Below are 23,757 nucleotides of genomic sequence, written 5' to 3'. Positions count from 1 at the left end.
GTACGATGTACGCAAAGTGTTTCATGTCAGCAAAACGTTCTTTTCAAATGGCTTGATTAATTAATGAGCATCGTAAAAAATGTTTACGTGTGATTCCTGTCCTTACATGTAAGTCCTTTCCGACATGATGAATTCAATGATTAGGCATTACGAAACCGTGCTTCAATTCGTAAAATTATTGGCACCTGATTGGGCTTGAGTCCGACATCGTCATATCAGCACCTGCGATAGCTAGCATTCTCCTTCGCCAACAAAATGGTCTTAATGAAATTAATTTTAGCTGCTCTATTTTCTGGTAAAGTTTGAAAATCTAAAAGTTTGCCATAGCGTAATTAATCTATGAATAGCTGAGTCTATGTTTAACAATTTTATTGGTTTTCTGCTGGTTGCATCAGCTTGGATACAGACCATTACTTACAACTAATTCATGAGAACCAATCAACCCCGCAAAGAATACACGATATTGTTCTCATGAGAAGCATTCTGGCGCCAGTCCGTTCATTTGAATCAATGTTAATTCATTTCATTTTGTGCACTCAAGTCTCCGGCCGGTTTCGCTGAATATTTGCATCGGACATGAGACAACCATCTTCATGACCCTCGGCATGATCAGCACCCGCCAGGACGGTGACCGGAATTGGACGGTGCTGTTAATTTCTACTCTGAAGCCGGAGCTTGTTTTGCAAACAGAATTCGCAGATCCATGTAGAAATTTATCGAAGCGTTAAGCTCGTGCCATGCGCTTCGAAATGTTTTCGGATAGTTTCCGGGTGCGGGTGTACAATGCCAGACCGGACGGCGTGGACGGCTAATCGGTGACATTGATCTGTTCAAATCTTTGCCCAACAATATCCATGACCTCTGATAATTGGAAGATGAACAGCAGACGATTTTGCGCTTGATAGTTGTACTCCTGGGCAAAGGTTTGGAGTATGTATTAGTGATCATAGCAGTGTTCGAACGCTCCTCATTTATTGTAGGTTGCTTAGAGAAACCCAACCTAGAATTTAGTCCTACACAAGAACCGTTGGCAACAAATGATGAAAATCGAATGATGAAACGTTATTCAAATAGCACACTCGAGACAAGATTAGATAAAAGCTGCGATGTATTCATGAGAAAAAAATAACATGCCGGAGGAATTAATGGAATCGGTTAGCTACATTTATTAGTTTTGTCTGATCAGCACAGTACGCGATAAATTATTTAAGGTCAAAGTGGAATATTTTGTGGACAGTTTCTGACAGTGTTTTTATAATGATTTTATAGAGCAAAACTGAGAACAAATAAAACATTTTATACATTTTTCCTCACTCCCAAAAGTATTGATAGATAATCTTCTTTTTATTTTTCTTAGCTTAACAGCAGTAAGGTCACGTCGGCCATCTAATGGCTTACTAGACTGCCGATACCACGTAGTTGGATAGTCAGTCCCAACTATCAAATGGCCGCCCCTATTGATAGTCCCCTTTTAAATTGCCCCTGATTGATAGTGTATGACATTTACAAGATACTCATATCCATCCGTATCATCAGCTTGTCCGTGGCACCGCACCACACCAACGGACGACGATGATGTCACCTTATAAAAGCATTTAAATGTATGTCAAAAATAATGAAAAATATTTTATATAATTCAAATGAAGCAAAATATTTGGCAGTTTTTTCGCACATTTATAGCCTTAATTTATGCAATTCGCGTTCCAACCAGCACCACCCAAAAACCCATTCTGTCCAAACAATATAAATAACCGAGGGTCCATCCAAGCTGCTGATGTTGACGGCCAAAATTTAATCAGTAAGTTACAATTAATTTTCCACATCCTGCATTTGAGCGACCCCCCGCCAGGTGACGAAATGGTGTGCCGTCGTCGTTGAAATTCAACAGACCACGCCGAACTCCAGCTCGAAGTGGAGAAAAGTTTGCCAATCAAATCCTACTGGTCCAGGTACAGGTTGCTGACGATAGAATCCGTCATCAATCTGTTAATTACACACACTTCTCAGCGCGAACAAGGAATGCCACGGTGGCATTAGCGTAGCTGGCTGTTGATGTCCCAAGCCTTCATCATCAGTGCCCAAAACCGCCGAAGGTTACGGGCCACGACGAGGACCGGGCCAAACCACAAAAAACAGCCAACAAAGAATAAAGACGTACGGAAACTGGAAAAACTGGACAAATTTAACTGGCCGATCTGTGGCATCTAGTGAGCCGATCAAAATAAAATCGATCCCCCAAGCAAATAGTCCACGGTGGGCATAGATACGGTTCGGTTCGCCGAGCGACCTCTGTGTCGCGAAATTTGTGCAGTTCCGTATGCAAATTGAGCCTCGGTTCGGGGCCGCATCTTCCAACTCGTGAAGATGTGGTGTATGTTTTTTTTTTCGTCTTTCTTTCTTTCCCATCCGTTCTAAACGCAGAAATGGCTGGCTTCGGGGGAAACACTATCTTCACTTTCGATAAAAACAGCCACGAAATTTAGCAACGAACAAGAAGAGGGTGTAGTAGAATGATGTGCTGGTGGTGTTGGAGCAGCAGTCGTAGGAATTCCACTGAAGGCAAATATGCAAATCTTCCCATGCCATAAACGCCCGAGTATGCTCTGAACTCGTTTCTACTCCCCAGCACGATCGATGCTTTGTTTTAGATGGCTTTCCAGCCCAGTCCGGCCACCCCGAGCCAGCCCACTCCGCCCTTGTTATCGTGGGCGATGGGGATGGCCGCGACGGAGCGCGAGAGGTTTGTATCAAGCGGCATACGAAGGTGATGTACCAAGAAGTCCGAAATGGCGGTGAAAGAGCGTGGCGCAATCTTGCGCCTTTGAACCAATTCTTGTCATCCAACCTTTAATCTTCACCACAAACTCCGTTCGCCCAGTTGACAGGCGAAATATCAAACGCCTCTAGCACCAGTTGGCATCGGGCCGACCGGTGCTGGATGACCTACACCGGATCAGTATTCAAATATCGGAATAGTGATAAAATTCAAAGTATTAACAGACGCTTCACTGCGTCTGCGATAGTAGCTGCTGAAGCCCCCTGCCTGCTGGCTGCCCACGATCGATGACGACGCCAAGCAGAAGTTTTGGTCGACACCGGTCGGCGTCTCTCATATTTCAGCATCCCGGGCGCGGCAAGCAGTCCCCGGGTCCGGTTCGCCCCGGTAAGACGATCGCTTCCGGAAACCAGTTTCAGCCGGCAGAACGCACCACCACCAGTGTCGGGTGTCGCCGTTCTACCGGTTCTGCTGAAAATAGATCAGACGCGTCTCCTACAAGTCGCTGCCCGATTCGCCCAACAGGATGCGAACTGTGAGCATGAAAAACAACCGCGGCCGTGTTGCTCTGCCAAACCACACTGCTTTCCATTTCATCGTACCACTTAACTGTCCTCGTTCACATAAAATGTTCCCATTTTAATGCTTTCATTTTCATCACATTGAAACAAGTTCCCGCGTGCCGTGATCGGTTCCGATAGCAAAGCCCCCGGTCTGCATTGGGGAGGAAAAAAAAAAAGGACAAACTGCACTTTACACGCTACGTTATCGCGCTTTATGGCAGCCAAAATCGAAATGAATGGAATTTTATGGGTTCGCCGATGTCACCCCGAAATCGTTCGTCACCCGCAATGCATCGCACCAGTCGCCGGGCGTCAGTCACTGGCAAAACAGTTTTACGGCATACTGTTGCAGAAGAAAATGTCATCCAGCGTGTTTAGCGCGGATGAGGTAATTCACGGCCTCGGAAGGAGTGTGCATCATCCACCAGCTGGTAAACCGTGGAAGAATGGTGATAGTAATCAAACGAAAGGAACATGACGTTTCCTTGACGCAAAAACAAATTAGCATACACTGTGCCCTGCGCTGGTGATAATATGTGTTTGCAACCCGCTTAAAGAAGAGCCAGAATTCACAAATCCGAAGCACCACTAAACACTAGAATCGCTTCTTTACTTCACGCGCTTGTTAGCTTCTGATGTAAGCTGCCTTTTGTTCATCTTTATTTCCTTGCCTGGATTGGGGAGACCCATCCTACCCTACCTCACTAATGGATATGTTCCATTTAAGCTCGTTGTAATAGGCATCACCTTTCGATTTGCCTCTCAGGAATGATTTGCTGTTATGAAGCATCTAATGCTAAAATATTTTAACATTCTCGCGACCCAACCCTCTTTTTAACCCCCCCGAACGATGCGTAATGCTCTAGGAGTATGCTGCTATGCTGCGAGCTCTACTATCTGGAATGCTAATTCGATTATATATGATCCATTGTGATTAGCATAAAAGATCGCATTTGGAAAAGAGGTGGGAGGGTGCACTGATGGGGGACTGGAAAATACATCGCCAAGTGGGACGATGAAAGCTTTTACATTTGGGGAGCAACGAAAGCTTTCGAATTGTGTGCAAAAAAGTGTATTGCTTGCTGGTTGTGTGCAAGTTGCTGTTGGGGTTGAATCGGTTTTTTTCTATTTTTTTAACATAACGTAAGATATCTTAGGCATGTGGAAATGACTTTGCTTTGAATATTTCTTTCAATATTTTCTATTGTATTGGAAGAATTTCTTCTTTTGTAGGAATAAAAAATGTGTAGCTTTAGAAGACTTTTTTTAATACTTTTCGGTTTACAATTTTTATTTATTTGCTATTAAATATGACAGCACGTTGCCGTATTGTCAACACCATGTGTGACTGTAACAATGAACATTAATAATAAGGCATTTCCTCCTTATTCTTTGCCTTATCCCGTGCATGCTTGGTTATACATTTTAAATTGCTCTGATTGTTTTATGATTTTTTTAAAGATTTTATCATGCATTTAGAAGCTATAATATTATAAAATTGGTATAACGCAGAGGATTTTTTGATAGAAAATCGAGTAAATTAAAATTAAAACTACTTTGTTGAACAACTCGTGCGTTATTTGACATATTTGAAATCTAATATTTTTGGTCATTTGCTTGGCTTAAAAAACGTTTATGTAATGCCGGCCATCTAATGGCTTACTTGGCTTATCGACACCACGTAGTTGGATAGTTAGTCCACACCATTAGGAGCAGGCCAGATGGAGTTCGATTCCTAGTCTTGCTGTCTATAGACTGGGCCTTCCCCATATTTTCTAAACATGTTTTCGGTTGCAAATGGAAATGGGTTGTCACATAGTCATTAAATTATGTACTAACCATCAACTCCATAACTGAATCAGGCTGTATTCAAATCCCAATTGCACTACACTGCTTATACAAAGAAACGTGTATTTGACTAGGACTAATTCACCCCGTGCATTTGTATGCACTGCCTTAGGAAAAACCAAAATCAATTATTGTCTCGTTTGTCGCTGTTGTATGTTAGATGAAGCTTTTAAATAATGCTTTCATTAATTAGTGAACTGGCGGTCCGGTGGTGTAGGCGACAACGGTTACGGGGTTCGGCAAGCCTCAGAATCAGTGAAGGAATTGCTCTTTACTTGCGTTTTGCTTGCTTTTTGTGTTTTCACAACATCTTTTGTTTTGTTGTCTTTTTTATTTCTATATTTGCTCTATAATCTAATATTTTTATCTTTTTTTTTAGTTTTTATAGCTATCAGTATACCCTTTTCTTAAAAACTAGGTTAGTCGAGAATGTTTCTAACCCTCAAGTAAACTCAATTAAAGTGCGTAGAAACCATGATTTGATCTTTCAAGATGCCAATCATCCTTAACATTCAAGATCGAATAGTTTCTTCTTCTTCTTGACTTAACGACCTCTAAGGTCATGCCGGCCATCGAAATGGCTTACTAGACAGCCGATACCACGTAGTTGGTTAGTCAGTCCTCACTACGGGGGGACGGTCCGGATGGGATTTGAACCCCGGTCCTGCCGTTTAAAGGGGTCCTGCCGGGGCCCCTAAGATCGAATAGCACCTATCCCAAATCATCGTAAAAAGGAGGGTTAAGTTTAGTAAAATTTAACACTAGAATACTTTAATGCAATGTTTGTTTCGAATGACACAAAAATAAACAATTGACCAAAAATATTCTATTTCATGTTGATCGTTACGGAACAGTCAAATCACCTCATAATTACGGTTTGAGCTCTTTCTTGACTGTCCTGCGTAGGTAGCTTGTGCCCGGTTTGCAAGGTTCTCATAGAACGAATTCTGAGCGAGAACCTTACACAAAAACTCAGAAAAAACTGAAAGTTTTAGCTAGGAAGTCTCCTATAGCCCGTGGTTTAAGCGGTATATCTCTTTTATTCTTAGAGTTAAATCTTGATTTGCTGAATAATATAATTTACAATTGAATATTCATCCCTTTTTTCAATGACAGGCAATCTGACGAGGAACCAAAACAAATTCCCACAAAAGTTTTATTTCCTTCAGGATTTACTGAAACAACAGTGACTCTAGAACTGAACAATAAATTCCAACATCTTCAACACGTACTTTTGATATTTCTACCCATCCATAAATATAAACCTATTACGCTTTCCTTTCCGTCAACTGGCGTGCGTATAAAACGTAAACCATCGACCCAACGGCACAGCGTTGCACCTTTGCAACGGTCGATATTTAAATGTCATGTGTGCGTCAGGCCACATTGCACGTCTTGCACCCGTACAGATTGTCACCATCAGTTGCATCAGTTGAAGAATTCATCATGCATTTCCTTTGTCACATTAGGCATGCGAACAACCCAACCCCTGTCATCTTGCCATCCAACAGTATTCACTGATCCGTACACTCGATTGAAAGCTCGACAGCCTTTCTTCGCTGCGTACCGTATCGGTTTGAAGTGTCACGTGATCAATGGACTTCGCAGACTGCACATTTGCTGTTGATGATGATGCGCATTCTTCTGCTCCAGCGTTGGTAGAGTAGAGAATGGATGATGCAAATTTATTGCCGATAGTTGCACGAACGGTAAACGGAGATTTGTTTTACGTTAGGTGCAGCTTCCAAGCGAGACGAGTCGATAGTTCTACATTTTTTGCATATTGTTAAGTGAGAGTGAATGTGGATGAAGCATGTAAATTAGATCGTTTATTCATCTTTGAATGATTATTACGTGTGATCTACATAGATTCCTAAGAGTAATTAGTATACATTTGATGGACAATTATAACACCAGAAGAAGTAGAATAAATATTGTACATCGGACTAGTCTAGTATTGACGCTTGAAACACCTTACTACGATTACAATGTAATAGATTTGATTAAATGAATGAACGGTTTTCGCTCGGGACACGCCACGTCACATGCCGACTGTTCACATTTAACCCACCAGGCAAGGTATTAAATCATTCACCTTAATCTCCCTTTTCACTAAACAAAATTCTTTCCCTTTCCATGCGGCCGGGTTGCATTTGTATATTATATTGCTTGATGTATCGCTGAGCGTCTCACCAATCTCCATCGCCATAATTGCAGGTTAGACGAAGGCAAGCACGAGAGGTACAGGGGACGTACTAACTGCACAACTAACGCACAAGAATGCAACACGCTGGCCGATGCAAACGCATCTATAAATACAGTACCCGGTGGTTCTATTCTTTCATTAGCATCCACTATCAGCTACCGTCCACCAGTTAGTTTTCCGCCAGCATCCAGCGATCCAGTGTCTGGGTTCTTACTGACAGTGTTACTTACCGTTGTTTACGGGGAAAAGTTCTCATCCATCATGAAGTGTGTAAGTATAGTGTTTCCGAGACTTATTGACAGGATGAAAGTGAAATGGATGAAAGCGAATCCATGATGCATGATGTTTTAATCCCAAAGAAGACCCCTTTTTTCTCGTCGGGAAGTGCAATTAACCCATCAAATTGTGTACAGTACACAGTACACCCATCAAAGTGCAAAGATTACATCAAACAATATTTTAAAAAGCAAAATTGCTCATCACCGCTGCCAGCTGGCGTGTAGTTACGACATCAACCGGAAGGAAGTGAAGTGCTGAAAACAAATTGCCAAAAAAGAAATAATAATTTTGCATCACTTTGCTAGTGGGTGAATTAATTTTGCCACCTACAGGGTGGGATGTGCTGTTTCGTTATATGTCCGACGTGTGTTTGTGCATGGGACCGCTTATTTGCTGTAGCCAGTCAACGAACACGAGCACGCCAAGTGCGAAAGGAAAGCGAAATCGCAGTTGAATGAATGCATTAGCTTTATTGATGTTTGAATGAATTATTTACTAGCTAAATTGAAGTTGGTGTTTATACTTGTTTTTATCTTTTATTTTAATGTTTTTGTTCGGACCTTAAATTCTGTTTCGGTTCGGTGAAGCTCTTCACAATATTTATCTAATGTGGTTTCTTTTCCCACCCGATCATTCCAGGAAATTATTCTTCTGTTTGCATGTGCATCTGTCGCCCTAGCCGCACCACAAAAGTCAGACGCTGAGGCAGAAATTCTCCAGCAAGAAAACAACATCGAACCGGACGGGGAGTATCAGTACAGGTAACACACTCAAACAAACACATTAACTCCGGCGCAGATCTTCCTTTTCCGCACAATGTAATAACAACGCTACGCAACAGCAGCTAGTCACCAAAATTTGCATATCAAACACGAACGCGCGAAACGTGTGAAAATGGCACTCGTGGTTCACTAACAATTCCACCAACAACAACAAAAAATGGCCACGCTTTGGCGATTGCAATTGAGCCGCGTAATTGCGCTATTCTTCGTACGTCCGCCGTTTTGTGGTAAAGGGGCAACAATTAACCCGATAATGAAAGATTTGATTACGATAATTGGGAAGCGGTTTGTCTGTGTGTGCATGTGTTCCGCTGTGGCCAGCACTTCCGATGCTGGTTCTGTAGGGTGATGCTTTGCAACGCCCGAACGATGTAAATATGGTGTGAAACACACCACATCGCAACCGACCATCCCCATTCATCCAGCATCCATCTGGCAAGAGATATTAGCAAGTTTCAATGGCGCGATGTTGTGCCATAGCGCACACTCTTCTTTTTTTTATGCTGTCCATTCCATCCGCTGCATGCGTCACGATCGCAACCGATGCAACATTGTCTGAACACTCTCGCTTTTCTTTCGCTCCCTTGCTTTTTCTTCTTCGTTTTTCATCTTCAACTTCTCACCCAACCACTCTCCCTTTCGCACACGCACCCAGTTACGAAACGGCCAACGGTATCCGAGGTCAGGAAACGGGAACGCTCAAGCGTGCCAGCAGTCCCGACACGAGTGATGTAATTGTGTCGGCTGGTTCTGTAAGCTACACCGCACCCGATGGAACCGTGGTCGAGCTGAGCTACACCGCCGACGACGAGAATGGATTCCAACCGTCCGGTGCTCACCTGCCCACCCCACCACCCATTCCGCCCCAGATCCAGAAGGCGCTAGACTATTTGGCCAGTCTGCCACCGTCCAACCGGCGGCGCTAAGCGTAAACGATGATGGTCCAGCTGTCCTGGCAGTTCGTCAGCTTGTTCCCCGAAACCGGCCAATACTCAGCGCAAACCTAAAAGCTCTTAACGGTCAGACACTCACAATCCTCGATACAGAGAAACACTCAAACAAGAAAACAAACACACACACATACAGAACAAACTACATCGCGATCGGGGTTTTTTTCTCCCGTATCGCACCTAGGCTAAGGGCAAATGAGCATCAAACGCGTAATAAAGCACGCACATTGAAAAAAAATACAACGAGAGGTCATAATTCTAGCATTGGGATGTTAAGAAATTCTATAATCTGTTTATCAAAACGTGATCGTACTTCTGTAGCCTATAATCTCACAATGAAACAGCCATCATAAGAATAGACATAATGGCAATACAATATCCGAAAGATGGTAGCAAACATTTCTCAGAAACAGATCCCTTATAGACATCCACAGGCTATGGATTTAACCATGGAGTTACATGAGTATCACATGTGTTTGGTCCAAACTTACACCGACATAACCCAATGAGAACGCAAGCTATGTCATAATATGACTGAGACTTTTGATTCGCTAGCAAACTGTTCTACATCAGAGGACATATGTTGGAGTGAAGCGACTCCATTACCTAATTCTCAAATCACAGCATTTCATGTGCTAAGAACAGTTGTCCCGCACTGGGTGGGGCTTTATAAAATGTCTCGGTATTAAACAAGCACACCGTCCAAACACTGCGTCTGCAAGGAATTGAGCTTAATTTGAGTGAATCATTAGGGGACGTCCTAATATCACATTGGATTGGATCACGTCCTAATATCCTTGAATTCTACGTTAGAAAAAAATCTCCTTGGAAAGAAAAAGCTTACCAAACTATCAAAGTACCACCATTAGTGTTACAACTCATATTAAACCCAGGTTTTTAAGTATATCGTGTCATCGTTGTTGGCAATGATTGGGACTGTTAGGTAATTCGATTAGGGATTTTAAGCGAAACTACTTGATGTTGATGTTCAGCTATCGAGGAAATATATTTTTGTCGAGGATATTGTGCCCCTTGAAGTTATCATAGCTTGACAGAAATTTGTTGCATGCGTTCTGTGGTCACTGGACATTGCAATTCAGTACGAATTTGGGATGCTCATCCTTTCTAGCTCACTTATTTTCTACAACAATGAGCTTATGTCGCACCATAACTTAGCATCTCTTCCCACGTATAGCCCTGTAGCCACAGTAATCAACATTTATCAAGCTTAGAGCGTCTTTCTTATGTGAAAAGATATTTTTTCCTATTTATTTGTAGAAAAAGTCTGCAACAAGTTAATTTGAAAGTAACCTTCCCTGTGATCTAAAGATACTAGCAATATCTTTAAGCCAGGCCGTCCCTGAGGAAAATTGACTGCAATTCACTCAAAACCGATCCCAAAATTAGTCAAAAGTTGAGCAGGTATCTTCGTTTGCATAGCGGATCTATTTCGCACCCTAAATTATTAAAATTTTTGGCTAGGGATTCAATCCTAAGCAATTCACAATTTACACCAGTTCTTACTGTCATAAGTCCTTTTTAATGCTTAAAAGTGTGTTGTATAAAGCTTCTTACTCACAATAAATAAAAGTGGAGGTAGGAAGCAAAACTGCAACATAAGACAGGGACATATGACAAAATTTATAAGGTATAATAAATAAAACATAGCTCCAAATATAATTAATAAAACAAGCAGTTTTATTGCTCGCCAATTTATCTCACAACTGCTCACTGCATTCACACGTAAAACAAACCACCTCACTACACCTAGAACTTACGGCCCGGCCCATCCTTACTCGGTGGCAGCGTTGCCAGATGCGCCAGGGCACGAGCAATCGGTGCAGGAACTGGTGGTGGCGTGGGTAGATGATCTCCCACCGGCCGATATCCATTCTCATCCGCTATGTAGGAGATGGAGTACGTTTTGCCATCATCGCCCTGAAGAAAAGTAACGTTAATTTATAAAAAATTGTCCATAGTTCGCACGTGATGAATCACTCTTTTCCTACCTGGTACGTGTACTGGCCCTGGGAAGCAGTTCCAACCTGATTGTTCACCACAATCTGCTGTCCATCCTGGGCGGCACGCGTACCATCACCACCCTCGTAACTGTACCGGAACTTGCCATCAACTTCAAGCACATTCTCCAAATTCACAATTGGAATTTCCTTGTAGCGGGGCAATGCTTGTTGCTGTTGCTGCTGGTGCGACTGCTGCAGCTGATGCGACTGCTGGTGTTGCTTTTGCGCTGCAATCACACTACACACGGCCAATAGCACCACTAGCTTCAGCATGATGATAAACGTCTGCGGCACTCTGCACGGCTTCACGACAGCTGCTACAACGCTCGATTTATGACGGACCACTGGAACTGCACCTAAGAACGGGCAGACATGAGACTTTTATAGCCCCCAGTACACTCAGTGCACGGGCTGCTCTCGGGGCTCTGGCGAAAGCGTGGCGCAATGCTATAGAATCCCAACGCTAAGACCCACGATCCCACTCGAACGGGTGGCCCGAATTAGACGCAGACATCCATGCGCCCGCTAGTAACGCCCTTCCTTCACTGCACCAGGATGGGGCAGCCAACCCCGCAGTCTAAATGGCGTGTTCGTGTGCGCAATGGGTTAGTCTTCTTGTTCTCTTCGACCTCTTCGGCACGAGAGTTGGGCTAGCTGGCGGTAGATTCTCATAAAGTGCCCGGTTTATTTTTTTGCTGTAGTTGCCTTCCTACCAGCCGAACATACTTCGTCATCGGAAACTCAATCCGTGGCCAGTCGCCGGGCGAGAGCGTGATCCAACCCTAAACCCAATTAATAGTCCCCATGTTCGCTCGTTCGTCGTTTGCCGCTTAGTATGTTTGTCTTCAGTGGGCCACCCCGAAAACTGCTCGACTTTCCTACCGAAAACCGCAGACCCGCATCCCACCATCAGCACCATGCCCGCAAATCGGTACACAGTCGAAGGGCTCAGTTGTAGAGATTCACTTCGCAGATTCACGCGCCCCACAGTACTGCACGAACCGCAGCCGACTTTTTGGCCAATCCCGACCGTAGCGTTACTGGGGAAGGGTAAAAAAAAAGCTTTCGCAACACGCTCCACGAACGGTAAGATCACAATGGGAATCTAGAGCTTAGAGGTTTGGCTGCCGCAAGAATAAAGCACTGACCGAAGGGTAAAGTGCAGCGAACAAAAGGTGGATGTTTTTCATCCTACGTCCAGCAAACTGTGCAGCAGTTTAAGTAGGTGTAAGATGGGTTCAGGAGTGGCTTGTACATCAGTTTTTTTTAAGATGCTAGACAATCAAATATATGTAAACCTTTATGAGTTTCGTTTTTGTGGTGTGAAGCTAAATTATTATTATCAAAAATTAATGCTTCTTTTACGTTCAATAATAGACATGTTCCTTTTGCTTTCCTAATCACAAGTTCAATTTATAAATTTTATGTTATTAAAATGGTATGTTACACTATTTCTTGAATATTGTATTAATTTTGCTAAGCATTGTTTTTAGAATTCCTTTTGATTTTTTTTTATTTCGAAAGGGATTATCTGACCGTATTGCTTCCCTTTTCGCATGTCCACATAATCACATCACACCTCACATGTTCATAATGGTATTTACTCTTAAATTTGTCTTCATTTGGTATATTTGGTGGGGATCGATGACTGGCATGACTTAGTAGGTCGTTTTGCCAAGAAGAAGACGAATGTTTTAGTATAAGTTTTTGTAGGACGGTCTGGTGATACATGCGTCAGCAACGCCAGTCTTTCCACGGTAGGACCAGATACAATTTTCATCTGGACCATTCCCTTGCAGTGACGACGTTGTGTATCAACAAGCTTAGAAAGCCATTCAATGACCTTCATTACGAAAAAAAAGGCTAACTCCAGGCGTCGAACATGACTTATGATAGGTTTAAGATAATATCCACATAATATACTTCCGCTTCCTATATCCTTTTATTACACAGTTTGCAGCAATAGATTTGTCAGGAGCCTGGTAACAGTTTTGAAATAAATATAATTTCATTTTATTCCGTTCATATCGAACTTTACGAATCAAACCATATAGTCTCACAGTTATAAATTCTTTAATGAATTGTGAAAAAATAAATTTAAATTGTGAATAATTTTAAATAAAAATTTGTTACATTTACCTATTATACGAGTTCATCTGTTCTGGATGTTCGGCAAGAGAAGACTGAAGGCTCGGCGTACATAAGTACCTCCCGAATACTGCTTGTCTCACGGTATATTCCTGAAGTATCAGGGTGTACGCTGATGCTCCGGAGTACTCATGGGAACTCGAATCCGGATCAGATTCTGGATTTTTATCCCTTACCGGAACGATACGTGTTGAAATCCCATTTAATTCCAATAATGCGGTTCCAAAGAGTATCACAAAGATATGTCAATGATATGTTATGTCAAGAAAATCAAATATGTCAGGCTTGGTCCTGCTGATATTGTCCTGCATCAAAGATATTCTTTTATGCTGTGCAACAGCTTCTACGTTGTGCAATAGCGTGATAATTTTTCCGAACAAACACATCTTAGTTGTTGGCCAGTAACCTTGAAATCTGCAAATTATCGTTCCGCTCCTGTATCCACGAGATTTTAATAATGTCTTTACTCGATAGCATGCACTTCTAACATCAAAGTATTATTGTAATGTTTGGGAAAATCTCTCTACTTCCCTATGGCTAAAAAAATACTTGATGAAGTAGAGAATGGACACATTGAATTGAATGAACACGAAAGACGATTCAAGTTAAACTCACCGATAGTTTTTAAAGGATAACATTAAACTTAAACACACAATGATACACAATTCATGTACATATTTAAAAAAATAGATACTTTATCGATAATTTTTGTTATAATAAGACACACACATAAAACACCTCGATTGTTCCACCAAACGAGGCACAAGACAAAGCACTTCCTTATCGCCTAAATATCCTCGGTACAAGCGATCGATTATCAGCTTACCTACTAACCAAAATAAACCTCTCATTGCAAGTTGCCTTGAACTGATCCGCTGCCAAATGCGTCTGCAAATTTCACGCATCCATCCACCCAATTCGACCAGCAGAAGGTCAACGAGGATGCATGCTAAATGTAAAGCAAAGTGTTCGTTGGAAGGAAAAAGACAAATATGCCCAGGCCCCCTCCCCCGAAATTCACCGATCGCTCACCGATCCAGCCGATGTGGAATGTCGTACCAACCAAGCTCTTTCTTCCTACCATTCAACCATTGAAAATCAATAGTACACGCGGGAAAGATGTCATGCGTCTATTCGCGACGCGGAGTAGGTGTGTGAGTCTGTACGAGTATGCGAGTGCAGCAAGCGAGTTGAGGTCGCAACGCCACGAAAAATCATAACGTCAATGCAAACACACGCCAGATCTTGCCAAATATGTACTAAATGACGAAAATTAAACAAATCCTCCTAGAGACCTTTCCCCCCACGTTTCGATGTGGCCTGTCGTCCATCCCCTTGCCTAGGAGGACCAGCACTGCATGGAGATGGTCAGTGTAAACACAATCAGATGATCTAGTAGCTGTATAAAAGCCTATCGGGCGCTGGCTCTAATCGTCAGTGTCAGCTCGCTATCTAAAACATCTAAACGCCCAGTGCCATACGATCGTGTCCATTTTCTGTTTTCGGCAGTGATAAACGTGAAGTAGTTCAAGTGCACAATGAATACCCTGCTCGCTCTGGTGGTTCTGATGGTGGCGACCGTGTACGCGGCACCGGCCGAAAGTGATGCGCAGGCAGCGATCGTCAGCCAGACGTCCGATGTGCAACCGGATGGCTCGTTCAACTATGCGTAAATGTCAACTGGCCGGGTGGCCCTTTATACACGCCCTTTCGCTTACAATTGATTCGTCCTATTCATTCGCGTCTGCCCATCTCTCTTCTCTCTCTCTCTCTCTCTCTCTCTCTCTCTCTTGCTCGGTAGGTTTGAGTCGTCTAATGGAATCAAGGTTGAGGATCAGGGCGCGATCAAGTCGATCAAGGTACCGAAGCTGGATGACACCGGCCGACAGATCGGCGAGGAGGACGTGCAAGTCGCTGTGCAAACTGGCTCCTTCCAGTACACCGCCCCGGACGGACAGATCTACACGCTAAGGTGAGAAATCCCCTGTCCACGCTTACATAAATCGACGATCCGTCAAAAGCCTTTCAACCGCAAACGAATTCGTGCTAATTCGCTCCAATACATTCCGTTTGCAGATACGTCGCTGATGAGAATGGATTCCAGCCCCAGGCGGACCATCTCCCAGTTGGTCCCAGTGTTCAGTGAAATGGATCGTGTTTGTACGCCATTTTCCAGCTGCACAACTGCACTACGGTGGTAAAATACTCAAAACAGCAAGCATGTACATACGACTACAACATTTCTATCTGGTACCTACAGCCTGATATGGTGTAATAATAATAAAGTGAAAAAAAACTGGTTTTTCTCTTGAACTCTAGAGTCCGCGTTATAGTCCTGCTGTCAAATTTCCTGACTCCAATTCCGAAAACTCTTCCGGTCCAAAACATACGCCAGCAATTCTATCGCGATCGCGATATTATCTAATTCCTGTACGATCGTAAGTGCTGGTACAAATTGCTTCTCCCACTGTCCGCGTATCTCCTGCATGCTTCATTGTACTCTCCGCTTCCCAGACAAACGAGACACTGCATTGGACGAAAATGATCTAACGCCATAATGATAACGTGCATATGTTGTACATGAGGTGAAGCACAATGCCGACCCGTCTCGAACGCTATCCGGCCGGCAATATTATGCAATCGATCGCACCCTCTCCCCCTCCCAGACACGATCACTTCCGATTGTGTGGGATGGAGTGGATCACCACCGTCGCCACAGTGTCCATTAGCAACCGCGACGCCGAGTCAACGATCGGTTGATCGATCGGTTGAACGAACGCAACATTATCCGGTCCGACTGCTGCTGCGCTTTGGAGGTTTTGGGAAAAGCTTTCAAGTTCAATTTTTACCCCACCGACCTTTGAGGATCACTTCGATTAGATCGGTGGTAGCACATTAAAACAATAGCACACACCGCCTGTACGATCATGCTGAATATCCATTTAGCTGCCCAACTTTCCCAACTTTACATCCAACCGGACGGATAAAAGTGCAACCAGCACAATGATCGCTAATGGAGCGTAACGCTAAACATTGCCCTAGCCTTAGTCCCGTTGCGTTTTGATCGGGCTTTTCAGTGGTTTCACTTTTCAATGCTGCACGACGAACGACGGAGACGGTGACGATCCCGTTGGAAAGCGTCGGAGGAAAGCAAAAAAAACGGGAGAGCTCGATGCGCCGTCTAGCGACGAACCCGATTTCCGTTTTGTATGAAACTATTACTACACGGTGCTACACTTACTTTTACGGGTTTGGTGGAGGAGCACGATCACAGCTGTCCGTTAAATGTGTTGTCCCCTTTCGCTTTTTCGCTCGGGGAGGCTGTGTTGCCCTGGATGAACTTTACCATCCAGTCGTGCTCTCGGCCGTATTGAGGGCGTTGTTCGGGTTGAACTATTTTTCAGCATAACATCGTTTAGCTGTGGGGTGGATGTTTTGTTTGTCTCTCTGACGCTCACATACGCGCGTCTTTTGGCTGCTTACCGTGCCAGAAACATCATCAATTGTGCAACCGATACCCGAAAGGAAACGGATTGCATCACAGGGTCCGTTGGTTGACAGGCTTTCGTCTTCTAGCCATCCTAATGAGAGTGTTTGTGTCATATTTAGACGGTTCGGTCGTATTATTAATAAATTGCTGCGCGAGTATTTCAAAGAAACAAAAAACACTGCCCAAACAAAAAGGCCACACCTAAAAATGGGGATGACATTTGACAAAGAAATCTCATTGTATAATAAGTATTCAAGCTATTTGAAATAACAGAAAATTGGGTTGAATGCTTTCAAGCTTTAATAACTTTCAGATTATAAAAGCGAAATATTCAAAAATTGCTCAATTTACCGGCATATTTATAAATACTTATAGATTTAAAATCTATGTTTGCATGTCTATTAAACGCATGTGCTGCAGATGAGTGCATCTGTGCAGATCATTTGATTGCAATTAAATTAGCCAACAAACAGGGCAAAGAACCTGCAGAACAAACACCTTACATCTCAACCTACATTCTGACCAAGGGCATCCTAACCCTTCAAACTCTTGCCGTCTCAGCCCATGAATCTCGTGGCATTTGGTAGCACCAGCAGCAAAGGCAACTGTAAAACGGGCCTCATCGGATTCTGCCGAATGTACCTTAGAAGAACGGAAAAATCACACTATCGATCACTCTAAACTCTTCTCATCTCTCTTCTTCTGTGTCTCTTTTTTTCCCTCGATTGCATTTTTGTTTGTTGTAAATCTGGTTGGAAACCATCAGCGCATGACACTGCCTTCTTCCACTGCAACAAACCCCACACCATGCAGGTGGTGCAATGCGATAGCAGGTGGGTGTTTTTGCATCTTTTAAGTGAACAGTGAACACCAAACATCGTCCAAGCCCAAGCCAGCCACAGACAGACAGACCAGGGAAGGAGGAGACGGTTTTGGAGTTAAAAGATGCAACAGAAAACAATTCATCGTTCACTGTACCGCGCGGCTGAGGAAATATCGAAACATAACCCCCCAAATGTGTACATCCGTGGGGATGATCTCGGATGGATGGCAGAGAGGGAAATGCCCAGACCCACGCCACGATATATAAAGACCTATCACTAGGGCTGGATCGTATGCAGTGGATGTTTCACTTTCTTTCTACAAACAAGCCTGGCCTGGTGTTCCGGTTGTGCGGCTAACGAAACTCGTGTTTGGAGTATTTTGTGATTTGAATAGGCCTACAGTAGTGAACAGTGGACAGTACAGCGTTGCAGTTTTCTGTGTTGTGTGGAACGATTAGAGTTTGACAAATTGTTTTTGATTAAAATGAAGCTTTTGGTGAGTGTGTTAAAACTTTAAGATAAAAATGGACATTAACTAAGGCTTTGTGGATGTTTCTCACTGCGAAAGAGGAAAATTTGGATGATGTGACGTTGAACGTTGTTAAAAGCGTGAACTTAGCTATGTGGAACCGTATGTGTTACGTGTGTTATTAGCAAAACGCTATTCCACAAGCTAGTTCACGTGGAACGGTCTCAAATTTGCATCGTGACTATACAAATCCATTGCCTCATTTGCTCGAAAATAATCATATACAAGATGAGAAATCGGCGCTGTACAGTTTAGTTGAAACTGATGCATAAATTCATTCATCATCCCCTCTCTGCAGATCGTACTAGCGCTGGTAGCATCCACCTACGGGTATCCGCAGCATGAACATCACGATCATCATGAACATCACGAAACGAGCACCTACATTCCCATCCTGAAGTACGACAAACAGCAAGGCGAAGATGGCAGCTATCGGACCATGTAAGTAGTGTAGAGCCGCAATCAAATTCCGTCCCATAGCCTGCAATTCTAATTCCTTAACCTTCCATCCCCTCACTAGCTACCAGACGGGCAATAATATCGTTCACGAGGAGTCTGGATATCTGAAGGACGCTTCGGAAGATCATCCCAATGGTATTTTGGTCCAGCAAGGTGCCTACTCATACGAAGCCCCCAACGGTGACGTCATTCAAGTGCAGTATACTGCCGACGAAAATGGATTCCGTGTGCAGAGCGACAGCCTGCCCACGCCACCCCCAGTACCGCCAGCAATCCAGGAAGGACTCAAGGAAATCTACGAAGGCATCAAGCGCCGAGAGCAGGAAGCCAAAAACAATCCCAAGTACGCGGAGGATGAAGCCAAGCGGGCCCAGCTGGACTACAACGGACAGTACTATAACCAGTAGACTTCGTAAGCCGAACAACGACAAAAGCGACATTCTGGCTTCGTTCAATGAAGATTCTGCCGTGTCTACGTTTTTGCATTTTAGTGTGTAGCTTTGTTCAGTAGATTTCCTATCAAACGTATTTATAATATTTAAGCCGAACGGCTCGCTATGGAGCACGTGCTTGTGTGCTGGCTGGCTGCGTTGCAACGTCACGATATTCATGACCAAACCTCTTCACTGCCGATCGAGTATCACGTTCATGACAAAAAGCAACCCAACATTAGACTGTGATTACCTACGTACTTCCAGAAGGAGCTGTTATTGAGCTGTTATTGGTTTGTTTTAATAAAAATTATAGTAAAAGTGTACCGCTCAGTGTTTGAATCATTTTTATCACATGAAATTTTTAAAGCTTTTTTTGAAAACTGTTTTGAAAGTTTAAAAGAGCAATTGGATTGACAATTGTTAAACAAAATGTAGAATCCTTCATACCCTCAATGAGCTGATGATCCCGCTATAGTTGCAGCAAATTACATTCGCCAGCTTACGCTAACCTGGTCGTGTCATGAGAATGACTCCAGACGACCCAGCTCGTAAAACCTGTTCGAACCTTGAAATACATGGACGAATGCGGTGGCATTATAGGCTATATTGGAATGGAGAGTTAGCGGTCAAGCCAGAATGGCCGTGATACACGTAAACTAAGTTGCTCTTTGACTTCATAACCTGTACAGTTGGACAGGATTTGGGGCTTCTCCTTTTGGCTCTTGCTTTGCCACTATGCTTAGATTTAAAAATGTGTAATTTTTAAAAGAATATTTTTAAACGCAAAATTACATAAAAAAGTTTTAATAAAACTTCTTCTTTAGGACTCGCAAGTCTTAGCCACCTCGAAAGCTTTTCATCTGCATTTCTGACTTTTGTTGTCTTCATTTTACCTGCAGTGAGGACGATGTGTCTTCCTTATCTGGTTGAAGTTATACTTTGATTTTGGTTTGTCTTGTAGTATGTTTTGTCTTTCAGGTGTAGCGGATCTTAATTTCTCCTTGTTTATATTAGTTCTAATTGTTATCTTCTTCTATTAGTGGCGGGTTCAGTTTTCAATATCCACCCTTTCTTCCTTTTGTTCCCGATTTACCCCTCCGATTCCCGATTTACCTCTAATTTAATTTAGTTATTTTATGTTCTGTCAGTTCTTTCAGTTAAGTTTTAGTTTACTTTGTTGTAAGACATAATTATGATTGTAGACACCTCTCGGAGTACAAGATATTTTTATATGAAATATCTCGAGAATACAGAGCCAAGGTACCACAAAGATAAAACACATAGAAACCACATTTACTTTGTAATTTTTTATAATGCTTGAAAAACTAGAAAACTTAGTGCATAAATAATGTGTTTTTCAATCATTTTCTCTTGTCTTTGGAAAAAAAATTTAATTCAGGCTCAGTCCTTGTTGAAATTTTTCCATCTCTAACTTTTCACAAATGTTTTACATTCTTTTTAGCTCTATTACTAACACACACAATTACTGAATTAAAAAATACTAAAATTTTCTCAGCTGCACTGATTTCTCATTTGTTCGTTCACTCGGTGTAGAAGTACCCTAACTGCTTCGCATACGTTTATACCTCACAGTTGCGCACTTCACCGTTTTTTTTTTCACACCCGAAGCTGCCCGAAGCTTGACAGCCAGATCCCCTTCCTTCTCTTTCTAGCTTTTCTACGTTTGTTTGTGAATCTAGTCCCGTACCGCACGAGGTAAACAACCATCATGCCGTTGTGAAATTCATAGTGTGCGCGCAATTAAGTACACGCGACGAACGTTGACGTTAGCCGTCAGCGTTTGTGCTCGCTGCTAGCAAGGCAGCCGTTTTATCTTACATAATATGAAAGAACTTGACCCAAATTCTTGCGCTACCCGTTCGCTATGTTGTTCCTGACGAAAGCACCGATCGCGGTCTGTCTGCTAAAACGTAGTTGCTCGTGTCCCGTGCTACACGGTGTACGATTGTACAGTCCGAACGTTCCCGCCACCGCCACCAACCCTGGTACGCCCGTATCTGCGGTCGGGAAAACGCCCATCGAGCTGCTGAAGGAAAAGCTGAACCATGGGGAAATCCAGCCCGATCCGCACCAGGCCCGTGTCACGGAAGCGTTGCAGGTAGTGTATGACAGTATTAAAACGTACAGCCCACCTAAACCGAGCACTGGCATAGGGAAATGGTTCAGCTTCGGCAGGGCTGAGAAGGCGGTGGATGCACCCAAAGGACTCTACATCTACGGTAGCGTTGGCGGTGGCAAAACCATGCTCATGGACATGTTTTACGATTGCTGTGCGGTGAGTTTTGCAAAGGCCAACGGGCCACGCTCGTTGGCATGTGTCATGCAGTGTGATTGGAGTAGGGGATAACCATCTGGTTCACATTTGCTTCTAGATTGATCGAAAGCGACGTGTGCACTTCAACTCCTTCATGACCGATGTGCACACCAAAATACACGACATCAAGTCGAAGCACGTGCGGGATGCCAGCAACAGTAAGCCACAACCATTCGACCCGATTAAGCCTGTTGCCGAGCTAATTACCGAGGACTCGTGGATGATTTGCTTCGATGAATTTCAGGTATGCATGCTGTGTCGTAGGGTGTGTCAGGTGCTGCGAAACGGTTGACCCATCTCGCTCGAGTCAGCTGAGACCTGTGAATAATCACCTCCACCTTATCGCTGATTTCCTGCCCGCACTAATCATTCCTCGTCACTATCGCGACTCTCCTTCACCCTCTCCAAGGTTACCGACATAGCAGACGCAATGATTTTGAAACGGCTATTCACTTATCTCTTCAATAACGGTGTGATTGTGGTGGCCACCAGTAACCGTGCCCCCGACGATCTCTACAAAAATGGGCTACAGCGTAGCAACTTTGTCCCGTTCATTGGCGTGCTCAAGAATCACTGCAACATCGTAACGCTAGATAGTGGCGTTGATTACCGTACGGCGGCGCTAAAAGGGGAAAGTAAACATTACTTTGAGTAAGTTGTCACTACAAGATACAGGGTTTACCAGCCCATAGAACAAGCATTAGAATAGCTTTAACAATGCAGAGCTTAAGATGCACATCGTCCAACTTTAACACACACATTACATCAGTTTAGCTACGCTGTTTCAATCGATAAAACAACTTGCCATTATTTTTGAACGCTTTCTAAGGTGTTCTATGGACTGTTGAACCCTGTAAGAATATCGCCAAACCTTATGAGACAGAGAATGTATTTTTCTTTTTATTTCCATGCAGCAAATCCCAAGGTGATGCAAACTCTTCGATGGACAAACTGTTTAAGGTGCTTTGCTCGCAAGAGAACGATATGATACGTCCCAAGACGTTTACCCACTTTGGCAGGAATATAACGTTCGCGAAAACTTGCGGCCAGGTGCTGGACAGCACATTTGAAGAACTCTGTGACAGGGTAAGATTCAACTGTCTTATGTTTTAGAATTTGTATGAAATTCCATAATTGAAAATGGTACATTACAGCCTCTCGGTGCTAGCGATTTCCTACAGATAGCACAATTCTTTCACACGGTGCTAATACGAGATATTCCTCAACTTAACCTGAAGCTAAAATCCCAAACGAGACGGTTCATCACGCTGATTGACACACTATACGATAGTCGCGTAAGGGTAAGTACGATCGCTACCGTTTAAAATAAGCTGATCAGTAATCGATTCTCTATCCTTCCATTCGCTTATCAGTTAGTCGTATCGGCGGACGTACCGTACAAGTATCTTTTCTCCAACGAGGCACCGGATGATATGCACACCTCCGACGAGCATCGTATGCTGATGGACGATCTCAAAATTACCAAGGATTCGACGGACGCGGCCTCGAACATTTTCACGGGTGAGGAAGAAGTATTTGCTTTCGAGCGTACGGTGTCTCGGTTGGCCGAGATGCAATCGGCCGAATACTGGACGCTCTGGGAGAAGCATCGCTAGGCAGACCAATGATTCGAATCAAGCTTTAAATTAACAGTGTACTACGAAATTGTGTACTTAAAATTGCTTTATAATAAGTTGATGTACATAATGGATGGAAACCGTTTTGGTTTCATGTAGGCAATTTTTGTAAACGAATTGAAAAATAATAAATTATCTTATTTATTATTGCTTATGCTGCAATCCAACAAAATGCTTTTGTTTTCTTCGGATAGAAATAAAAGCTGTAAAAACGGAATCGTTTACGAGAATTATACAATATCTCTCGGTAGCTCTTTTCAAAACAGTAGAAAACGGTAAAATTCTAATTTTAAAAGACAGCACTGCAAAGTGACAGCTTTTTGTTGACATTCGCTACACGACAGCACACACAACTGTGCCAGCATTGGTGTTTTGACGTGGATTTTTGTTTGTTGTTAATCGTTCCAAAACTCTTTTCTCGACACGAAGACAAATAGAAGAAAACAGAACGGATTGTGGGATTCGCGTTTCTCTAA

The 23,757-nt window shown here is 43.1% G+C and overlaps 5 protein-coding genes across 5 annotated transcripts in view; 4 read left to right on the top strand and 1 right to left on the bottom strand.

Moving 5' to 3' along the window:
• Window positions 1–9,380, top strand: part of LOC126565600 (endocuticle structural glycoprotein ABD-4-like) — a 113,351-nt gene extending 103,971 nt beyond the window's left edge. The window contains exons 2-4 of the mRNA XM_050222793.1: window positions 7,649–7,663; window positions 8,312–8,433; window positions 9,110–9,380. Coding sequence (XP_050078750.1) covers window positions 7,655–7,663; window positions 8,312–8,433; window positions 9,110–9,380 — 402 coding nt within the window. The 5' untranslated portion in view covers window positions 7,649–7,654. The remainder of the gene's footprint in view (window positions 1–7,648; window positions 7,664–8,311; window positions 8,434–9,109) is intronic.
• Window positions 9,381–11,171: 1,791 nt separating this feature from the next.
• LOC126565574 (endocuticle structural glycoprotein SgAbd-3-like) lies at window positions 11,172–11,698 on the bottom strand. The gene is made up of 2 exons (XM_050222765.1): window positions 11,414–11,698; window positions 11,172–11,342 (listed from the first exon to the last, which is right to left on the bottom strand). The coding sequence occupies exons 1-2, from the start codon at window positions 11,696–11,698 to the stop codon at window positions 11,172–11,174; spliced, it is 456 nt and encodes a 151-aa protein (XP_050078722.1).
• Window positions 11,699–15,092: 3,394 nt separating this feature from the next.
• LOC126560586 (cuticle protein CP14.6-like) lies at window positions 15,093–15,719 on the top strand. Its single transcript, XM_050216543.1, has 3 exons — window positions 15,093–15,242; window positions 15,375–15,545; window positions 15,650–15,719. Exons 1-3 carry the CDS (start codon window positions 15,112–15,114, stop codon window positions 15,717–15,719), a joined length of 372 nt encoding a protein of 123 aa, XP_050072500.1. The 5' UTR covers window positions 15,093–15,111.
• Window positions 15,720–18,325: 2,606 nt separating this feature from the next.
• Window positions 18,326–19,282, top strand: LOC126565521 (endocuticle structural glycoprotein ABD-4). The gene is made up of 3 exons (XM_050222707.1): window positions 18,326–18,383; window positions 18,715–18,857; window positions 18,937–19,282. Exons 1-3 carry the CDS (start codon window positions 18,372–18,374, stop codon window positions 19,280–19,282), a joined length of 501 nt encoding a protein of 166 aa, XP_050078664.1. The 5' UTR covers window positions 18,326–18,371.
• Window positions 19,283–20,997: 1,715 nt separating this feature from the next.
• Window positions 20,998–23,325, top strand: LOC126564652 (putative ATPase N2B). The gene is made up of 6 exons (XM_050221740.1): window positions 20,998–21,605; window positions 21,703–21,888; window positions 22,054–22,295; window positions 22,559–22,730; window positions 22,799–22,945; window positions 23,018–23,325. Exons 1-6 carry the CDS (start codon window positions 21,195–21,197, stop codon window positions 23,258–23,260), a joined length of 1,401 nt encoding a protein of 466 aa, XP_050077697.1. The 5' UTR covers window positions 20,998–21,194; the 3' UTR covers window positions 23,261–23,325.
• The last annotated feature ends 432 nt before the right edge of the window (window positions 23,326–23,757 follow it).

Source organism: Anopheles maculipalpis, chromosome 3RL (assembly GCF_943734695.1).
Source record: "Anopheles maculipalpis chromosome 3RL, idAnoMacuDA_375_x, whole genome shotgun sequence".
Classification (NCBI taxonomy): domain Eukaryota; kingdom Metazoa; phylum Arthropoda; class Insecta; order Diptera; family Culicidae; genus Anopheles; species Anopheles maculipalpis.
Note: the sequence above shows the minus strand (reverse complement) of the source record. Positions and strands in the feature narration are given on the sequence as shown.